Below are 19,371 nucleotides of genomic sequence, written 5' to 3'. Positions count from 1 at the left end.
TCCCAAAAATAACATTGAAGGTCGATATAGCGAAAGCTTTCGATTCAGTTCGATGGGATTTTGTGCTAAGTACTCTTCAAGCCTATGACTTACCTCCCATCTTCATCGGATGGGTTAAAGCCTGCATCTGCTCTCCGTCCTTCTCCCTTAGTATTAATGGAGTCACCTCGGGATATTTTAAGGGGAAGACTGGTCTTAGGCAAGGCGATCCGTTGTCTCCAATCCTCTTTGTCATGATGATGAATATTCTTTCGCTAATGTTGAACAGAGCTGCATTGTCAGGCTCTTTTGGATACCACCAGCACTGTGCTGATCAACAACTTACTCACTTGTGCTTTGCTGACGATTTACTCATATTCACTGAGGGCACTGAATCGTCGCTGGAAGGAGTTTTTACCGTTTTATCAGATTTTGAAATGATGTCTGGCCTTGCAGTTAATGTAAGTAAAACGAATATGTTCTCTTCAGGGATTGCAGAAGTTGAGATTCAGCGAATTGCTAGTCGTTTCGGGCTGACTCGTTCTAACTTACCAGTTCGCTATCTTGGAACTCCTCTCTGTACGAAGAAGTTGTCTTTCTCAGACTGTGATCCGCTCTTGTTGCAGATCAAAAAGAAATTGAGTTCCTGGACTACACGATCCCTTTCAATGGCGGGGAGGCTAACCATGCTAACCTCTGTCATCTCGGGCATTATTGGCTATTGGTCAAGCGCTTTTCTCCTTCCAAAGCGGGTAATGAAAGCTATCAACTCTCTTTGCAGTTCATTCCTGTGGCATGGGACTATTGGGATTTCAACAGGTGCAAAAGTTGCTTGGAAGGCTCTTTGTACTCCGAAAACAGAGGGTGGCTTAGGTATTCGAAATATAGAGACATGGAGTGAAACATGTGCCTTGAAGCTAATTTGGATGCTCTTCTTCAGAGCTGGATCTATCTGGGTAGCTTGGATGAGACAGAGATACTTGAACAGAGCCTCTTTTTGGTCACTCAATGAGAAAAATTATACTTATTCCTGGATGTTCAGGAGATTACTCAAGCTACGCCCAAAAGCCTTGGACTTCATCAGAATTTCTATTGGCAGAGGCGATGACACTTATTTCTGGTGGGATCCATGGACTCCCTTTGGCCCTCTTTACAGCTATCTTGGTCAAGATGGACCAACCCTCTTGGGGATCCCACTATTTGCGCTGGTCTCAGATGTTTGGAATGGGAGTTCTTGGTCTTTCTCTGCAGCAAGGTCTAATCGTCAGCTTCAGTTATTGTCTTTTCTTACCACAATCTCCCCAGCTAATGGACCAGATGTTCCTAAATGGATCATCAACGGGAATACTCATAAATCTTTCATATCTCGTTTGGTTTGGGAGGCTATTCGGCCGCATCTTCCTGTAAAAGCTTGGGCTCCCCTCCTCTGGCACAAAGGACTCATCCCACGCCATGCAACAACTACTTGGCTCTTCATTCTTGATAGGAATCCTACATTAGACCGTCTCCTTTCTTGGGGTCTAGATGTTGATACTATATGCCTCCTATGCGGTAATGCTGATGAATCAAGGAATCATTTATTCTTTGAGTGTCCATATTCGGTGGAAGTTTGGTCATCTATCTGTGCTCGTCTCAATTTTACCTCTCCTCCAACCTCATGGAATGCGACTATGGCGTGGTTACCGAATGCTTCTTCAGATCGTTCTATCAAAATTGCTCTACTACAAGCTTGGCAAGCAACTGTTTACAGCTTATGGCAAGAGCGTAACATCAGATTCCATTCAGGTCTAACGATTCCATCCTCTGTCTTGGGTAGGAACATCCATCGCATGGTCTCAGACAAGTGCATGGCAATGGTCGCTCTTGGTCAAACATTAGGAACTCCTCTCCTGCGCATTTGGAAGCCTCCATGATGCTAACCGGGTCTCATTTAACTTGTTTCTGTTTGTAAAATACAATCAACTCTTTATGTTGCTTGCTTCTTCTATTTAAATTAATGAAAACCCTTTAACAAAAAAAAAAATGAACATACGCGATGGTAGTACGTTGATATGTTAAGTGAAGAAAAGAGGGGCGAAATTGCGAAGCGCATCTACGTACTTGATAAAAGTTCAAGCTACTAGTCATCGACACGTGGCACTTTAACATTTGCTGAAACTGTAAAAACTCCTAAATAAGATTCTATCTCCGTGTCGTCTTGTCCTTATAAATCTTGCACTCGTTGTCTTCCTTATCCCCCAACTCTCACTTGTCTTATAAGTATCAAAACTCAAAAGCTTTACAAAGCATATCATCACATCAGCAAACTCAGAATCGGAGTTTGAGTTTCTAATTTGGAACCAATCAGCAATCGGAGAAAAATGAAGGGTGGTTTGCTAGTGGACAATAAATTTAGTCACGGGCAAGACAAGAACCTGACTGTTCGGAAAACTTCTCTCTTTTTCGCCGGAGATGGTTTCACGGTTTACGACTGCAAGGGCACTTTGGTCTTTCGGGTGGACTCTTACGGTGGTCCCAACAACCGCGACACCGATGAGGTTGTCCTCATGGACGCTCACGGTCGCTGTCTCCTAACCCTCCGACGAAAGGTACCTACCTACCTACCTCCTTTTATAAATAAAATACTATAATAAGTAGTCGGATACAGTGGTGTTCTAACTCTGGTTTTTTCTTTCTAAACGATGAAACAGAGGCCGAGTTTGCGACGGAGATGGGAGGGGTATCTCGGGGAGAGAACAGACGGTCAAAAACCGATCTTCGGAGTGAGGAGATCGTCGATGATCGGGAGGAACAGCGTGACGGTGGAGGTTTACGCGGAGTACGAATGCAACGAGTACTTATCGAAGGAAATTTCGGGCAAAGGAGCTGCACCGTGGTGGAGGCGGAGACGAGGCGGAAGGTGGCGGAGATACGTCGTAAAGTGGATGCGTCAACGAACGTGATGCTTGGGAAAGACGTTTTCTCGTTGAACGTGAAGGCCGGTTTTGATGGAGCCTTTGCCATGGGATTGGTCCTTGTGCTTGATCAAATCTACGGTGACGATTACGTCGAAGTTGGTGAAGAACAGGTGCACCCTTACGCAGAAGATCATTATTAATTTCTTCTTTTCTTTTCTTTTTGGGTGGGAACCAAAAACGAGTGGAAATAATACTAATATCTATCTAGTTGTGAGCTTCTGTCGGCTTGAAAGGAACGATCTGGATAAATATTTCTCGTCTGTCACTTGCTGTGAATGAATTTTATTTGAATTACTCTAAGTTGCAGCTGTTTAATTCGGATAACAAAAGGTTTTAAATGGCTTAAGAAAAGAGTTTGTTGGTGATAAAAAAAACTTTTTTGTCAATTTAATTCCCTTTTTCTTGGTGAGGTAGGCAAAAAGTTATATGTCCTCTCGAACGAGTTCAGAATTTGCATTAGTCAAAATACGAAGCTATTACCCATAAAGGATGTGTCACATCTACTTTTTCTTTCAATAGACATTGGCCATAGGACGGTTCAACTATATTCCAAATCCATGGGAAACAAGGATAAAGTTATATACTACTAGATATGATTAATTAGATTGGAACTTTCGATTTCTGACAAAAATTAATGTCACAGTTAACCATAAAATGAAATTTATGGTACTATATAATATAATAAAATATTATAAATTATTGTTTTGAATATTTTAAAATTATGAAAACGCTCTAAAATATTTTATTTTAAGATGTTTTATGATTTTTCAGATATTTGGAACTAGTTTTATGTCTGTACATTTAAGTTTAAAAAAAAAAACATGTCGAGAACTCTACAATTGGGATATTCTCATATTTTATGAATTTGGAGTTATGGAGTCTGATATGGAGTTATGTAGTCTGTTATTTTTCTCCCACCATAAGGAATAGCAGTTATTTGTGCGGCCAATCGGCGGAGAGTGGACGGGGAACTTATTTTGTGTCCCTACGTCATTGGACCGAGGCCCTCCTTATGGCACAGACTGACAGAAGCGTTGGAGGTTTCTTATGCCAGTCATACACCAGTGGCCAATACTCATGCGAAGTCCAAATTCATACTTAATATCCCGCCAAACACATAAAGTGCAGTATGTAAATTAACGGTCAAACTCTTAAAAACAAGTTTTTAAAGGTAAAATAATACTATTTTAATTTTTTTTTGTTTAAATCATAAAAATGAAATGCCTAAAACTATTGATGTATTGAGAGGTGGGAAGAGCATGTTACAGAGAGTTTCTTCAAAACTATTGTTGGGTTTCTTAAATATATTTTTTTATTTCTTTTTTTTTAGTCTTTAGAAACTCAGTCACAATCTCCAATTGGACATGTTCTAAATGGTTTTTAGTCTTTGTACAACAGAGGTTTGTACGGGAAAGCAACACCTACTCTTCTTTAACCAATTTAATCCTTTCTTATTCATTATGACGAATATACAGTCGTTTAGATAGAAAAGAGATAAGGATTACAGATTATTCTACTTTAGTCTTCAATGTTTTGTAAATGTTAAGCAAGAAAATATTAAGTCTTAAAACTTGTCATTGTCTTTCTCTCACATCTTAATCACTTAACGACAAAAAAAATCAATATTATTAATTCAGGATCACTCATATTATTTATCCTCAACTTTCTCTGAAATATTACTTCTTTTGTCATTGGACCTACTTTTTTTTAAGTAATTATTTCATAACTGCTTCTAATTATATATTAACTCTAACCACGTTCATTTTTTATAATCTAAGCAGTTACCTTTCTTCCCACTTCTAATTATTAATTTACGTAACTGCTTCTAATTATTAATCTTCTCTATTAAAAGAGAAGTATCATTTTTATCTACCATAAAAAAAGTCATACTAATCTTATTAGGTCCATTTCATTAATTATATTTATTTAATTATTTACATTAATCTATTAAATATATAAAAATATTAGTAATAAATCAATTTTAACTGTAAATTTAAATTTTATTTATAGTTATAACAAAATGTTGAGAAAAATATAACAAAATCTTTTTAAAATTTTAAAATATTTTATTTAAATTAATACCATTTATTAATTTTGTAAATAATAATATGTACTATTATACATTAATTTAAATAAGATTTTACTATAAAACAAAATAAAATAAAAGTGTATACTTTTTTCAAATTTTATAATTATATTCTATATCTTCTTTATTAAAAGAAATATCATAAAAAATTCATACTAGGTCTATTTCATCAATTACATCTATTTGATTATTTAAGTTAATCTATTTAATATATAATATTTCTAAAAAATCTTATAAATTATATAGATATTAATAAATAAATTTTAACTGTAAATTTAAATTTTATTTTTACTTATAACAAAATATGTTGGAAAAATCTAACAAAATCCTAATAAAATTTTAAAATATTTTTAAATTAATGCAGTGATTGATTTCATAATTAATAATATAGTATTATTATAATCTATTTACTTATAAAATCCCACAATATACTAAAATAAATAACATAGAAATATAAATTATGCTAAGAAAATATCAGTTTTATAGTATAACTAAATAAAATTTTAAAATGTATTGTATTCAGTCTGTAACAATTAGAAAAAAAAATGAAGGAGATTCTCAATTTGGTTATTTCATACTATGAATTTATTTTACCAAACTCGAAAATATATTAATATATAATAACAATTAATAATAAAGTAAAATGTATAAAATAAATTATTATACATTAATAATATCGAATGAGAAACATAACCAATAACATTATAGATTTACACAATATATAACACTAAAATGTAAATTATATTTTTGAAAGTTTTGCGATAGTATCTGTTATATATTTATAAAATGAAAATCTACCCGCACGGATGTGCCGATGAAAAATCTAGTTTACGTTATTGCAGAAACCCAGTAACCAACCTGCATAGTGTATACATAAACTTCACGCTGAGGAGTTAAAAAACATATATGATTTTTTAAGCTATTTACAAAAGATTATACAGAAAAAACAAAACAAACAATATACCCGTCTAGTTGACTTTTAATGCCTAAATGTTCTAGTAGTTCATATAGCTGTGGTTGGCTGGGCTTTGGTTATGTACATGCTGTCTCAATTTGAATAGTCGTAATTGTGAAGTTGTCAGAGACAAAGAAAACATATACATGTACTGCGGCACAAAGAAAACATAGCCGTCCATATATTTGAAATGTACAGAACATATCTAGATTCTCTTAACATGAAGTAATATTACACACGCATATGTGTATTAAACATGCATATTGCATACTATACCTTTTATTTATTTGTTTGGATATTACTATAGATGAAGGTCTACATAACTGTGTTTAGGACTGCGTGGAAATAGCAGAGAGTTGGGAAAAGTCACGGAAGGTGGTTGTTGAAGGCATGATGCCAATTTCATCACTCCTTTGCTCTTCTTCTCCATCTACTTCATCTTCGTCCTCCTCCACATCCCACAGAAACCTTGCGTAGGAAGCTTGCACGTAGCTGAACCATTATTGCAGTATTGTTATCATAGTCTTAATTAAATAACTATCCTTAAACTATAATATGGTTATATAAAGTAGATGTTTCAAAATTACCAATCTTCGGGGGACATTTGGGCAGCTTGTTGGAAATAAGAGTGTGCTCTTTTACTATCACCATGGTTATGCAAAATGAGATCCGCGTACAGCGAGAGAACGTTTCCATCGTTGGTGCTCCCTAAAATTGCTCTTTTACAGTACTCTTCTGCTCTCTTCATGTCTCCTCTCACCTGTTCATGTATACATAAATCAAATATACACGTATATATATATACATAAATACATATTTTATCAAAGATGGAGTGTATTTTTTTTGTCCACTGATTGAGTATTGTTTTTTTTTTGTAGAGAGTATTGTTTACTCTCTATATTCCCTGAAAACTTTTTTTAACACCTATATTCCCTGAAACTAAACATATTTTTTTATTTTGTTAATATCTATGCAATACATATTTTACACGTGGATGGTTTCTACTAAAATATCTTGTAATAAAAGGATAAGAAATACCCTTTTTTTTAAGTTCTTGACCAAATTTATACTAACTTATTACCTCTTTCAAGAACTTGGCGTAGTTTCCGGTCAAAATAGAGTTTCCAGGATTCAAGTTGATCATCTCGCGGTAATACACATCGGTGGCGTCCTCACTTCCACCGCCGTCAACGCCGCTTCCACCGACACCGCCTCCCGTACATATCTTGCCACCGCTGCTTCCCATACCGTCACTACCACCACTCACAAGAGTCTCCAGACGATCATCATCATCACAAACCTTCTCTCCTTGTCCAGAGCTCGAGAATAGCCTCTCCATTAAAAAGGTCGACGAAGGATCCAAAATCTTTTTCCGGTAAACTGTTCCATGGGAACTTTCATCTAAAGATGACCTGCGTTGCCTGCGTGATATTACGTCATTGCCGTCGTTTTCCTTGTTACTTGATTTATGAACACTCTCCTTGTGCACACAGAGAGTTTGGTGCAACAGCTCCCCTGTGTGTCTGTCTATGGACTTTGAAGAGAGTATAGACAACGATCTGTTTCGGCGTTGGAGCTGTGACTCGGGCTCCGGAGATGATTCTCTCGAGCAGTGTTGTGGAAGCCACGAGTTCAGTATCGGAGCAGATGTGCTTCTCAATAACATGATGATCACTCTGTTAATTGTTTTATATTAAAAACTCCATTAAACTAAAACCGTTTATGTCTATTGATAATATGGAGTCTAGTAGGGTCTTAGCACTCCTATTAGTAAACTTATGGAGGGGGTTCACACATATTTCAAAAAAAAATATATATTAAAATAAGGAATAGTGATGAACCTATCTATCTCCACCCCTTCCCAGTGAACCTGGTTCATCACTGTAGCGCGGGCCCCACGGCACGTGGCGGCCCGCGACTGGTCCGAAAAAATAATTTTTTTTTTTTAAAATACAAAAATCAACCCAAAAAAAAATAATAAAAAAATACTTTGTGAAACTCTTTCATGGGGTTCACTAATGGGGATAGTCTTATATAATGGTAAGAGCCGCATAATTAATTTAGATGACTGTAAATGATAAATGTATATATTATTGGTCTCAAGTCGACACCAGCCAAGAGAAAAACAATGAGAAATTATAATTCTAACGGGACCATAGATTGATAGATAAAGATCGCAGAAAACCCTTGGCCTCTGATACTTTGACACGTTGACCATAACCACATGGGCAAGTGTGGAACCCACGTCCCACCCTTTTGTCCCCATCAGTACATAGTTTCTTACAGAAAAACTGACGGTGCTGGGTGAAGCAAGAGATAGAAACAAATGCTAAAAGTAACTGTCAGCTACAGTGTTAATCTCAGATCGAGACAATGCTCGACACGTTTTTCAGATTTTAGCTGACGAATGGAGACGTTATACGGCAAGCAGTGAGAGATCTGAGTGCTTCACATTCATCATCACTCTCATGCTTGATCAACTGGCGGGGCTCGGTTTCTTTTGTCACGCTATGATATTCAGGGTATTCAGTAGATAATAACGTTTTAAGGGTTTCTCTGGAAGCTTTGAAGAAGAAAAAGATACGCGCCTGATCATCCACTATGTACGTACGTTTCTGATCATTTATAGATGCCAGTACGTGATAAATAATTGAATGATTTAGAATGTTAATACAAAATTAATTTTTCAATATGATTGGTCCTATATACCTAATATCTTGATTTTGGTAGGTGGTGGTGCATGTAAAAAGACTTGAAAGAATTGATTACAAAAGTATACTTACTTTCCGCCTAAATAAAAATTTCACAATTAAACTTGTTTTAGCTAAAGTAGTTGAATGATGAATAAATCTAAAAGAATTCAATATCATGAGTACAAAACTAAAACACAAGAAAAAGAATGCAGCGACTGTATAATTAATAAATAAATATTTTGAATGCACAGCCTATTACATAAGGTATTACTTACAAGTTGAGTTTAACATGATTACCAAAAAAGAAAAATCATACAAGTTGAGAGAATAGACGGGGGACCTAGCTATGGATGGATGGTCAGAGGGTAACAACTAACAACAAAGGTACAAGGAAGAATAATTCAGTTGCAAATTCAAATTGGTATAAACGTTGAATTCATGACCTCCGCTAGCATGTTTAATGGACAAAAAATAGTGCCAAATATAAATCATAATCTCCAGGGCCGGTCCTAATTTAGGGATTTGTGGCAATGTTTATATGATTTTTATTTTTACAAATTTAAGGGTTTAAAAAAAATTTGGGAGCTTATGTCTGTGTAATTTGCTATAAAAATTTTGGCTATACGTTGCAAGTTTGAGAATCGTAAGGGTTTTGGAATGACTGAAACTGTGATACGATGATGAGTGTCAGTGTGCTGTCTTTGGTCTCTTGAGATACTCATATAAGCAAACACTATTTTCGTAGTTTCTTTGGTCTCTCATTAGTTTCAGATACTTGATGTTTTTCTTGGTATGGAGATCAAGTTGTTGACTCATTGCATTTTTTTAAATGGCCCGTTTTGATCATGAACCAATGGGAGTTAGATTGTAGAAAAACGTTGTTTCGAAAGATTAAATTGTTTTCACACAAAAAAAAGATTGAATTGTGAATTCTTTGGATAACATGGGCACGTCGTTGTCGAGGTTGATTGATCTTAAAGACAGAGGTGGATGGGCTCAGATTAATCATACGGTCTTACAGCTTTCCATTTTTCTGAGCCTAGCCCTAACACAGAATACGTTATCCTCTTTGTGTTAAAAAATAATAAATCATACAAGGCCTAGTGGGCCGTTAAGTTCCCATATTATATCTTTCTTTTCTACTTTACGAGCCCAACTCGAATATGTTCTCATCCAGGGGGGAGCCACAATCAATTATGGTGGTCCACTGATATATAAACAGAAAGAAAGACATTAAATACAAAAAAAAACATTCAATATCAATATTTTGGCAAGGTTGCAGAAGTTAGAGCATCATTATCCCACATACTCATTTAGGGGTCTTAATATTTTTTTAATAATTTTTAGTTGGAAAAGTGAGCTTAAGAGACTTAGTTAAGAGATGGGTATATTTGTGTGGTCCATTGCAAGTTTCTTATTTTCGGATTCTTAAAAAAAATTATGTGGAACAATAAAAGAACATATAGAGGAGGGCATGCTTGATCTTCTCATTACCTTTACCTCCAAGAAAGTTGCTTTATGTGTGCGAGTCCAAGAGCTGAAGAACTATCAGCAACACAATGATGGGATTCCGTAGAGCTCCATGGTTCTGTCGGTGTTGTTGGAGCAGACAGAAGCAACGAGAGTAAGCTTGATGAAGTCAAGTCCAATGGACACTCTGTAACACACACATAAAAGGAAACAAATCAGTTACAAAACCATAAAGGCTGAAACTTTTTGCAAGAAATCGAGATTAGCATGAGTTCCCTCTCTCTCTTAATCTAGTCTTGAACCATTATAATGCTAGTTACTAGTTACGATCGAAGACCAGAATCAACACTCACAAAAACACAACAGTGATGTCAATACACTTACTTGCCACAGTCTAATATACACAATCAAACAATGTTACATAAGTGCCGCCACTTTTTGTGTTGTAACACGATGTATACATTAAAAAAAAATGAATGCTTTACATCAGTATCTTTCAGATATTGAATGATGCAAAAAGACAACAAGAATGCTAATTTAACGCAAACCCATCAAAGGAATCGAGTCAACGTACTGGATTATTGAAGGGAAGCTTGAAGAGAGACACTTCTCAAAACCCATCTAAAAGAGCCAACTTTACAACAATCGGTTCCACCGCAACAGAGAGACACTTCTCAATTCCAAATGAAGATCAGTCCCTTAAAGTTATTAAAATATAAAGCTTGAATGGATGAAACTCACCAACCGATTACGATCCAGCTTGGACAAAAAAAACAAAAAAAAAATCCAAAAATGACAAAATCAAAACCCAAAAGAAAACATATACACAAGAGCTATGAAAACACAATCGATTTAAATAATTTTGGGATGAGAAAAAAAAAGAACAAAACTTGAGGAAGAGAAGAGAGTTGCAGAGAGAAGAGGAGAAGAAACGTCTCCTATTTAGGAGATATAAAACCCGTATCTTCTTTTAATTGAGATTTTTCTTTTTTCTTTTAATGTTAATTATGCTAAGAAACCCTACTAAAGACTGGGATAATGGTGCTCTTAGACAGTCAAAGGTTAGTTAGTACATTTTGGTATATGTATTGATTTGTTCATCCAGCCATTTCTTTGGGAAGCTTCATTTTTGTTTGAATCTGGATAATAACTTTTATTAATTACCATAAACTGTATTTAGGTAAATGATATTTGATATTTAATATCGTTACAATTAGGTTTCTCAAAACATATACCTATGTAACTTTGTAAAAAATATTAACTGAACAAGTTAAAAAAAATTAAAATTGGCTACTTACTATTTTTTTTACTAATATCAACATCTAGTTTAAAAACAAAAAAGTTGATACCACATGATTTGCATTAAAATAAAATATGTACATAAGTAAAAAAGTAATATAATTTTATATAATTTTACAAAAGTTAAAAACATGGCGCTGAGTTTATATATTAAGCTAATTAATCATTTTCAAAACTCATACACTTAATTTATTGCGGTAAGTAAAATACGAGTGTGACTAATATTTTTTTCTCAAAAAAGCTATTACTAGTTGGATGTAAATAAAATAATTAAAAATGTATAGGAGTATTGAATTGTTGTCTTGTATTTTGGCTATTACTCCCTCCGTTCCTATAAGATGTATGTTCTGAAAAAAACATTTGTTTCAAAAAGATATATTTTTTACCTTTTCAATGTATGATTTTATGAAAAATTATAAGTTTCAAAAAATTAATGGTGTTTATTGAATTTCTATTGGCTAAAAGTTATGAATAGATGTTATTTACAAAAAACAATGCATATTTAATGAGTTTTTTTAATATATGTGAAAAGTCTAGAATATGCATCTTTTAAAAACAGAGGAAGTATTTAATAAGATCAGTTAAAAAATCTATACAATTTTTTTTAAATAACATTTATTATTAAATATATTAAATTTATACTCCCTCCGTTCCCGAAAGTAAGATTTTCTAGAGTTTATTTTTGTTCTACAAAATAAGATTTTCTTTATTTTTAAGCTATTTTTGTATACTTTTGAGAAACATTAGTTGTGAATATTTGAATTGATTAAATTTTATTGATAGATATTTATTGGAAAGTGTATTGAAAAATAAATTGTAAACTAAATTGTAAACATTTATTATATTTTTAATAAACGTGAAAACTTTTTTTTCTTTTGAAAAACGTGAAAACTCTTGGAAATCTTACATTCGGGAACATAGGGAATACTATCTAAGCTTCTTAAAATGAGATATATTATTATTTTCAGTTTACCATTTGTTCGACCATTTCCCAAAGTATTATATAAAGAAAACATTAGTAAAATACTAATGGAAGTAATAATATTCTCTTAAAAAATTGACTAGTATAAGCACAATATAATTTATGTTAAAATGTATGATATATATATGTGTGAGTAATAAATACGTAGTTTTGACTATTGTGAACGCCGTATTAAATATATAAAATTAAATTAAAATTCTTGTGAAATATTTAAAAGATTCATATTTAAAGTACAATAACTGTAATTGGATTCATTTGTTTAATAAATAATAAGAAAGAGTGAGATTTGCATAGTTGTTTTTTTCCTTTTATCAGTTGTTAGTTAGTTTGATAAGAAGATACATTTTCTTGAAAAGATATACAGCTATTTTCAAATTGTTTACAAAAAAAAAAAAAAAAAGGTGATTTCTTTGCTTCTGGTCATCCCATTGTAGGGAAACTCCATAATTGTCAACAAGGAAAAGACAATTTTGGTTGTCACTGGCAAAAAGGAAAGAGAGGAAAGGGTGGAGACTGGAGAGAAAGAGAGGGGTAGGATGGTAAATTGGAACAGACGGAGGCACCTTATAAAAGGAAGACAGAAATCACACAAACAGGCACCATCTTCACCGCTTCAGACGAAACTCTTTCTTGAGGGAAAGAAAAATCAATAATTAATCCGAGGTTAAGGTAAAAATCAATATTATTTAGGTTTCTCGCTCGTGTTTTTACTTGTGTCATCATTCGATCTGATGAAATTGTGTACTTTGTGGGTCTGATCAGAAAATGATAATCTTTGGTTAGATTACTATCATCCAAGCGTAAAATCCGTTTTCGGTCAGAATTGTGATTCTGAATAAGAATGCGGTGGTGATGTCGTTAATGAGAGATGATCATCCGAAAACAATTTATTACTGGTTTTTTTGTTTGGGTGATAAAAGTGTTTTATTTCAATTATTTAGTTCATCCAACCGTGCTGTTGTATTTGATTCATGAAATTTGCTTCTTCTTTTTTGCTTAAACATATCTGTGTAGAAGATTGATTCGAGCCTGAAAAGAAAAGAAAAGGTTTTGAAATTGATTTAATATGATTTAGCAGCAGGGGAGAAATGCCCAAGGAGAGACCAGTGCCAAGCAACATGACAAGAGTGTCACCATACCCGCTTCGCTCTTCAAGGACTCAAAGAGAGATCCAACCTGAGTCGCCTATCCAGACTCAAGGCCCAGGCGAGTGGGAGGACATCAAGTGTGTAATCTGCATGGAACCTCCACACAATGCCGTCCTCTTGAAGTGCTCTTCTTTCTCCAAGGGATGCTGTACTTACATGTGCGACACCAGTGGTCGTCACTCCAATTGTTTCAAGCAGTACTGCAGAAAAAACACGAACCAGTTCACCAAGGCCATACGCTGTCCTAACTGCAGAGGAGAGGTTAAAGAGACGATCAAGGTGTCGGCTGCAAGGAGATATTTCAATGCTAAACCGAGGTGCTGCGCTTTTGACGGTTGCACCTTCTCGGGGACTTACACTCAGATAGAGAAGCACTTGAAAGCTGATCATCCCCGTTACACCAGACCCTTGGTCGACCCAGTGAGAGAGCGGGCGTGGGATGAGATGCAGAGAGCTGCTGAGTACACTGAAATCATGACTGCAGCGGGTCTTCCGCATAATACCCCCGAGCATCTTATGCATCATCAGCTTCCTCGTCATCCGGTGATTCAGATCAGCGTGAATGGAGTAGTGCGGAACTATTTCTTTGCTGCTTTGCCTCGCATACCAACAAGAGCGATGGCCATAGTTCCCAGTTGGACTCCCTCCTGAAGAATTCAGAACCCAAAAATTTGAATGTTGTTCAAAGCTTTTTGATGTGTAATAGTTTTTTGTCGATGTCTCGATAGCATCATTCCTAATGTTTAAATGATTTAGGTTATCGTATGTCTCAATAGCATCATTCCTCCGAGTTCAGTGGTGGTCAACGCCAGCCATGTCCGTCAGGGACCAACCACTTGAAGCTATAAATCATGAAACCCATATCGCGCTGGTGGAACTACTAAGTCTACTAGTAGATTAAAGAGAAGGTTACCTTAAAGTAGTGTAAACAGACAGGGCACTCAAAACCAGAAGGTCATGCTCATCCTCTGCCATTGAGTAAACTCATCATATACTTATCTCCCTCTCCCTCCTTGAGGTGGGTCATGCATATGGTGGTAAGATGTTGAGAGCAAGAGTTGCCTTCTTCACCAAATATTCTCATCAGTGAGACAAGAATCACAGAGAGAGAGAGAGAGAGAGGTTTAGTCTCTAGTATTCTCCTTGAATCACACACTAACATTTGTCCGAAAGGACCCTTCCCTCGGGGAAGTGTATATCGAGCAGAGCAATCAGAATCAAATCAAGAGCGCTATCTGATGATATACTATCTATAGAAGGGTAATGGAAAATACATAGCGGATTAAATCAACAAACAATGTGGTCTAGGCTAGGCTAGCTAACCCATATCTATATATCAATCTCAATCTAGTCTCTCCCTCCCAGTCCCAGCCCTGAGTAGCATTTCATTTCATTTCATCATCATCCAATCCAACCTGCGAAGCGATTCGGCTTCTTTCGAGTGAAAACAAAAATCAATCCACAATTCATCATTTACCAAAAACCCAGTTTCACGATCAATCAATCAATCAATCAGTCAATCGACGTCTCTAAACAATGCCATTCAGATTCATAGACAATCATCAATCATCGCTGTGGATCGGATCGAGATCTGCAGCGAAGCCCATTTGGCGAGCGGAGACGGAGGAGGAGTGCAGAGAGAAAGGTGAGTGCCGCGAGCTTGATTTCAGATTCCATTTCCATTGAATGATTCTTCTCCTCATGACCTACGACTTGTCCCGTGCGACGTTTTTTTTTTTTGTACGTGCCAGGTTTTCCCGCATTTTTTCATACTCCAAAAAAAAAAAAAAAAAAAAAAAAGTCTATTTTTTTCATTGAATATGACGTGTGCAAACCCCATAGGTTGAAAAACAACAGAGATTTATCCATTTTGAATTAATTGATGACCTCTCCAATCTCTGTTAGACTTCTTATAAAATTATAATTACTAAAACAGAATTAAAAACTGATACTAAGTATATCCAAATGATCATAACTGTGTAAAAATAGATTAATTAGATCGTAAAATTACATTTATTATTGAAACAAAATTACATTACAATCAACCATTTTACTAGGCTATGATCCCGTCCGTACATTTGACTTTAAACCAAAAGGGGTAATTAGAACATGATCCGGCCGGTCTCATCCTCCAAGTGTCCTAACCGCCACTAGCCTGACGTCATCTATAACCGGACCACACAGCGATCCAGAGTGATCGTTCTTCATATGGTAAAACGTGCTGAGAAAAGTGACACGAGTCCTCGCAGACACTGCCTTGAACACAAGCCTCCCTTGTTTAAACCCGCCTTTGCCCTTAGACGCGTACTCCACCAGGATCTTCCTCCCTCCAGCGAACGCCTCCACTGCCATTGGTCCCTCGCAAGCGTCTCTTGCGTCTCCTACCTTGAAACTGAGGGCGTAGAATTTGTTGAGTGACGTCGTCCTCACGATCTGTGAAACGGCACTCTCTTTGCCTCCAACTAGCTCTATGGCTCGGTGTCCCTCAGGGACGAAGAAATGAGCCTTGTCCACGTACTTAACGGCCTTAAGAGACTCGATCATCCAACCAGGCAACGGACTGTTATCGTCCTCGATGAAAGGTGGTATCAGTACTCCCCATTTTGCCTTGGCGAACACGTAAGGTCCTTCTTCGAAGTTTCCGTTCTTTATCAAATTATCTGAAAAAAACATAAATCAGCATGTTTCGGTTTTTAGTACTATAACAACACATATGACTTGTTTCCGGTTTACTTACTTCCGGAGAACCTGGGAGGGAACAAAGCCTTGATAGCAACCGCGTCGATCAATGGTCCACAAGCCGGGTGCTCCTCACGACCCGGGTTATGGATCCTGATCTCTATTTCCGGTCCACCAGCTTTAAAAGCCCACGAGTATGAATCCCAACCATCGCTGCCGTACATGGTCTGGATAGGAATGACACCGGACTCATGAGTGACGGAAATGTTGAGCCGCTCGTCCTGAGCGCATGTTCGAGCCGCGCTGAACGTAACCGAGTACAGACGGCCCGATCGGACAGAGATTTTCTGGGAAATAGAGGCCTCGTTGCCTAGTCTGACAGCAGAGGAGCCTTCCGGTACGACCAGGACCATGTCGTCTTGTTTCTGACCAGCTTTAATGTACTCCACGAAACCGGTTATTTCCCAGTTAGGTACGGCGGTTCGTCCCTTAACAACGGATCCTTTCAGTTGAGATGGCTTAGGACCCATCTCGAAATTACCGTTTGGTAATAAACCTGAAACCACCAACCATTAATATTTTGTTAGAGATTTGACAAGTTAACAAAAAAAAATAGTGTGTTAGATGGTGAGCTTTGGAGTTACACTACCATCACTGATCGGGCCCGATATGACGACACTGGAAGAAACGCATAGTAGAGTTAAGAGAAGTACGACTTCTTGGTACATTGTGGCTATCTCGGGTGAGAGATGAGTATGGAAGATGGTGACTTAATATATCTCAAAGAGTAGCGAAAGATGGGGGTTTTTATGGGTTTGAGTTTGTGAGGATAACACTGGTTTTGATGAATGCCACTGGAAGCATCCTCCTGGTTTCTGTATGTAATTAGATGCACATACAGCTAGCTCAGGAAACATTGACTTCGTGATTAGGAACTCGGTTTCTTCGATGCATTTTTTTATTTCTTTTAACAAGGATTATATATTATTAAGATCTCGATTGTTTCAAACAGTTATACTACTAAAGTTTTGTTGACAAAAAAAAAGCCATTGTTTTATCAGCTTTAAGCTATATAATGACATGATTTGAAAAAAAAAATATTGAAATAATGCAACTTTGAGATGTCAATATGTCATGACGATTGATCATTAGCATACTAAGATAATTATAGCCTATGTATTAATGTCTGTTATATTCTGTTTTCGTATATAACGCAACATGGTCCATTAACCTATATTGCCACGAATATTTTTATATGCTGTTGGTTGGAAAAAAAAAACATACTAAAAGATGAAGTCAAAATGAACCAATGATACATGATAAATGTAAAATAATGATCACACTAGGAGGAGGAACACGTGAAGAGGGATATGTTGTTTTCTGGTGCAGGCACGACTGCCGACTCTACCGCATTAGAAGCTTCCACCATTAATATTCCAAAATGTTGGAGATTAGTCTATCACAATCCAACTCATCCCAATAAAACTAGCTTACAAGACATAAGTTTTAGTTTTCTTAGCAATTAATGTCATAATTATTTATGTTGAAATGATTAGTTATGTAATGAAAAAAAAAGCATCTGGAAGATGTATAGGGGATTAAGTACACATACAAGAGCAAGATATTGTTGTGTAAAATTCTTTAGTAGATAGGGAACATTAAGATCTTTATTTTTTTTAATTGAAAACATTAAGATCTTTAATTTTATGTACGTGGCATGAACATATATTACGACAATAGTTGGAGGATAGAAGCACATGCAAGGAGGCTAGAGAGTTTTGACTTGTCGCAGTTATCGATATCTGGAACTAAGAAAATATAGAAAGGTTCAAGCTGTCACAACAAGAAAAATAAAAAAAAATAACTCCAGATATCAGGGGTTAGCATTCTTAGGCCAGATATTTAGGCTTTATTTGGGCTTAGTTATATAGTTATTATCGGGCTTTGTTAATAGAAGCCTGTATTATTTACTTTTGATTAATAATTAAATTTCACGTGCTTTGTAAACCACTATTATCTCCCGCCGTTGATTAGGGGGCTCGACGAAGACTATGGTACAAGTAGTGAATCGGGAAACCAAATCTCTCAGTCGAGAGACTCCTGTACCGGAATACCTTCACCTTCACCTTCTGCTTCTTCCCGGGTAATCTTTTTTTTTTGCCTTCAATGTTTTATAGAGACACACACACGCTGTTCTATATGAGATTAACAGGATCAGTGAGGAGTGGGTTTCTATGTGGCAGGAGTGTTTGTGAGATCGCACGGCTTTGACTTGCAGGGAAAAGAGTGGAATTACGCTGTTCACCCGGATAAGTACTCCATCGTCTTAACCAAGTTCATGATGATGAAACAAGACGATCTCTTCGAGTATAGCTGCAATGGAGGTATGGAGATGGAGGAGATGAGGGGGATTGTCGACCAGATGCGCAACTGCTAGGATATACTGATGAATTTCGTAGCTTCAGACAAGCTGAGAGCAGGTCCAATCATGGTGGGAGCAGAGAGAGTTAGGGATTGGGGTGATGCGCGTAACGAAGAAGGAGAAGAGCAAGTGGAGAATGGGGTAAGAGAAGTTGGGTTGAGCAGTAGAAGAGTAGAACACAGGAAGAGAAGAGGGAGATGCATTAGGGAGTTTCATAGAGTGTTGGGGAAGATCCCATTGATGTATAGTTATGGTAAGGTTGTCAACTCTGTTGGAGAATAAGGCTTGTGTTTTGTGACCAAGACTGAACCAGCCTTTTTAGAATCGTGACATCGTGTAATAGCATTATAGCAACTAGCTAGATAAGCAAACATGTAAACCAAATGCTTCAAGGTAAAGAAGTAAGAGTTATTCTTGAAGATAAAATAACACAATCTTATTGGTTGGTGAACCTAGAGATATCCAAGAATAAGTCATAAAAAATGATTTTTTTTAGAAAAGAAGTTCTGGAGATTATTATGTTCGTAAACATGCCTAACTAAACATCTAAATTTCTCGACCAACCCCAGATTATATAGAACACACATACTATTTAGTGTATTTGCCTAGCTATTACCAACACATAAAACTTCAATAGTAAATTATTAATGGTAAAAAGGTTTTATAGTAAACTATGCATGTCATCTAAGCTCAGATATTAT

The 19,371-nt window shown here is 36.2% G+C and overlaps 3 protein-coding genes, 1 long non-coding RNA gene and 1 pseudogene across 4 annotated transcripts; 3 read left to right on the top strand and 2 right to left on the bottom strand.

Moving 5' to 3' along the window:
- Positions 1 to 2,031: 2,031 nt before the first annotated feature.
- LOC103832501 lies at positions 2,032 to 3,236 on the top strand (annotated as a pseudogene).
- A 2,884-nt stretch (positions 3,237 to 6,120) lies between these two features.
- Positions 6,121 to 7,849, bottom strand: LOC103832500. Its single transcript, XM_009108519.3, has 3 exons — positions 7,059 to 7,849; positions 6,565 to 6,737; positions 6,121 to 6,469 (listed from the first exon to the last, which is right to left on the bottom strand). Exons 1-3 carry the CDS (start codon positions 7,641 to 7,643, stop codon positions 6,307 to 6,309), a joined length of 921 nt encoding a protein of 306 aa, XP_009106767.1. The 5' UTR covers positions 7,644 to 7,849; the 3' UTR covers positions 6,121 to 6,306.
- Positions 7,850 to 8,134: 285 nt separating this feature from the next.
- LOC103832499 lies at positions 8,135 to 15,356 on the top strand. The gene is made up of 2 exons (XM_033276169.1): positions 8,135 to 13,090; positions 13,500 to 15,356. Exon 2 carries the CDS (start codon positions 13,510 to 13,512, stop codon positions 14,218 to 14,220), a length of 711 nt encoding a protein of 236 aa, XP_033132060.1. The 5' UTR covers positions 8,135 to 13,090; positions 13,500 to 13,509; the 3' UTR covers positions 14,221 to 15,356.
- A 212-nt stretch (positions 15,357 to 15,568) lies between these two features.
- On the bottom strand, positions 15,569 to 17,086 carry LOC103832498. The gene is made up of 3 exons (XM_018653047.2): positions 16,898 to 17,086; positions 16,307 to 16,804; positions 15,569 to 16,229 (listed from the first exon to the last, which is right to left on the bottom strand). The coding sequence occupies exons 1-3, from the start codon at positions 16,974 to 16,976 to the stop codon at positions 15,694 to 15,696; spliced, it is 1,113 nt and encodes a 370-aa protein (XP_018508563.2). The 5' UTR covers positions 16,977 to 17,086; the 3' UTR covers positions 15,569 to 15,693.
- Positions 17,087 to 18,263: 1,177 nt separating this feature from the next.
- On the top strand, positions 18,264 to 19,125 carry LOC117126900. Its single transcript, XR_004449625.1, has 2 exons — positions 18,264 to 18,391; positions 18,492 to 19,125. It is a non-coding gene; the product is annotated as an uncharacterized LOC117126900 (long non-coding RNA).
- The last annotated feature ends 246 nt before the right edge of the window (positions 19,126 to 19,371 follow it).

Source organism: Brassica rapa, chromosome A07, assembly GCF_000309985.2.
Source record: "Brassica rapa cultivar Chiifu-401-42 chromosome A07, CAAS_Brap_v3.01, whole genome shotgun sequence".
Classification (NCBI taxonomy): Eukaryota; Viridiplantae; Streptophyta; class Magnoliopsida; order Brassicales; family Brassicaceae; genus Brassica; species Brassica rapa.
Note: the sequence above shows the minus strand (reverse complement) of the source record. Positions and strands in the feature narration are given on the sequence as shown.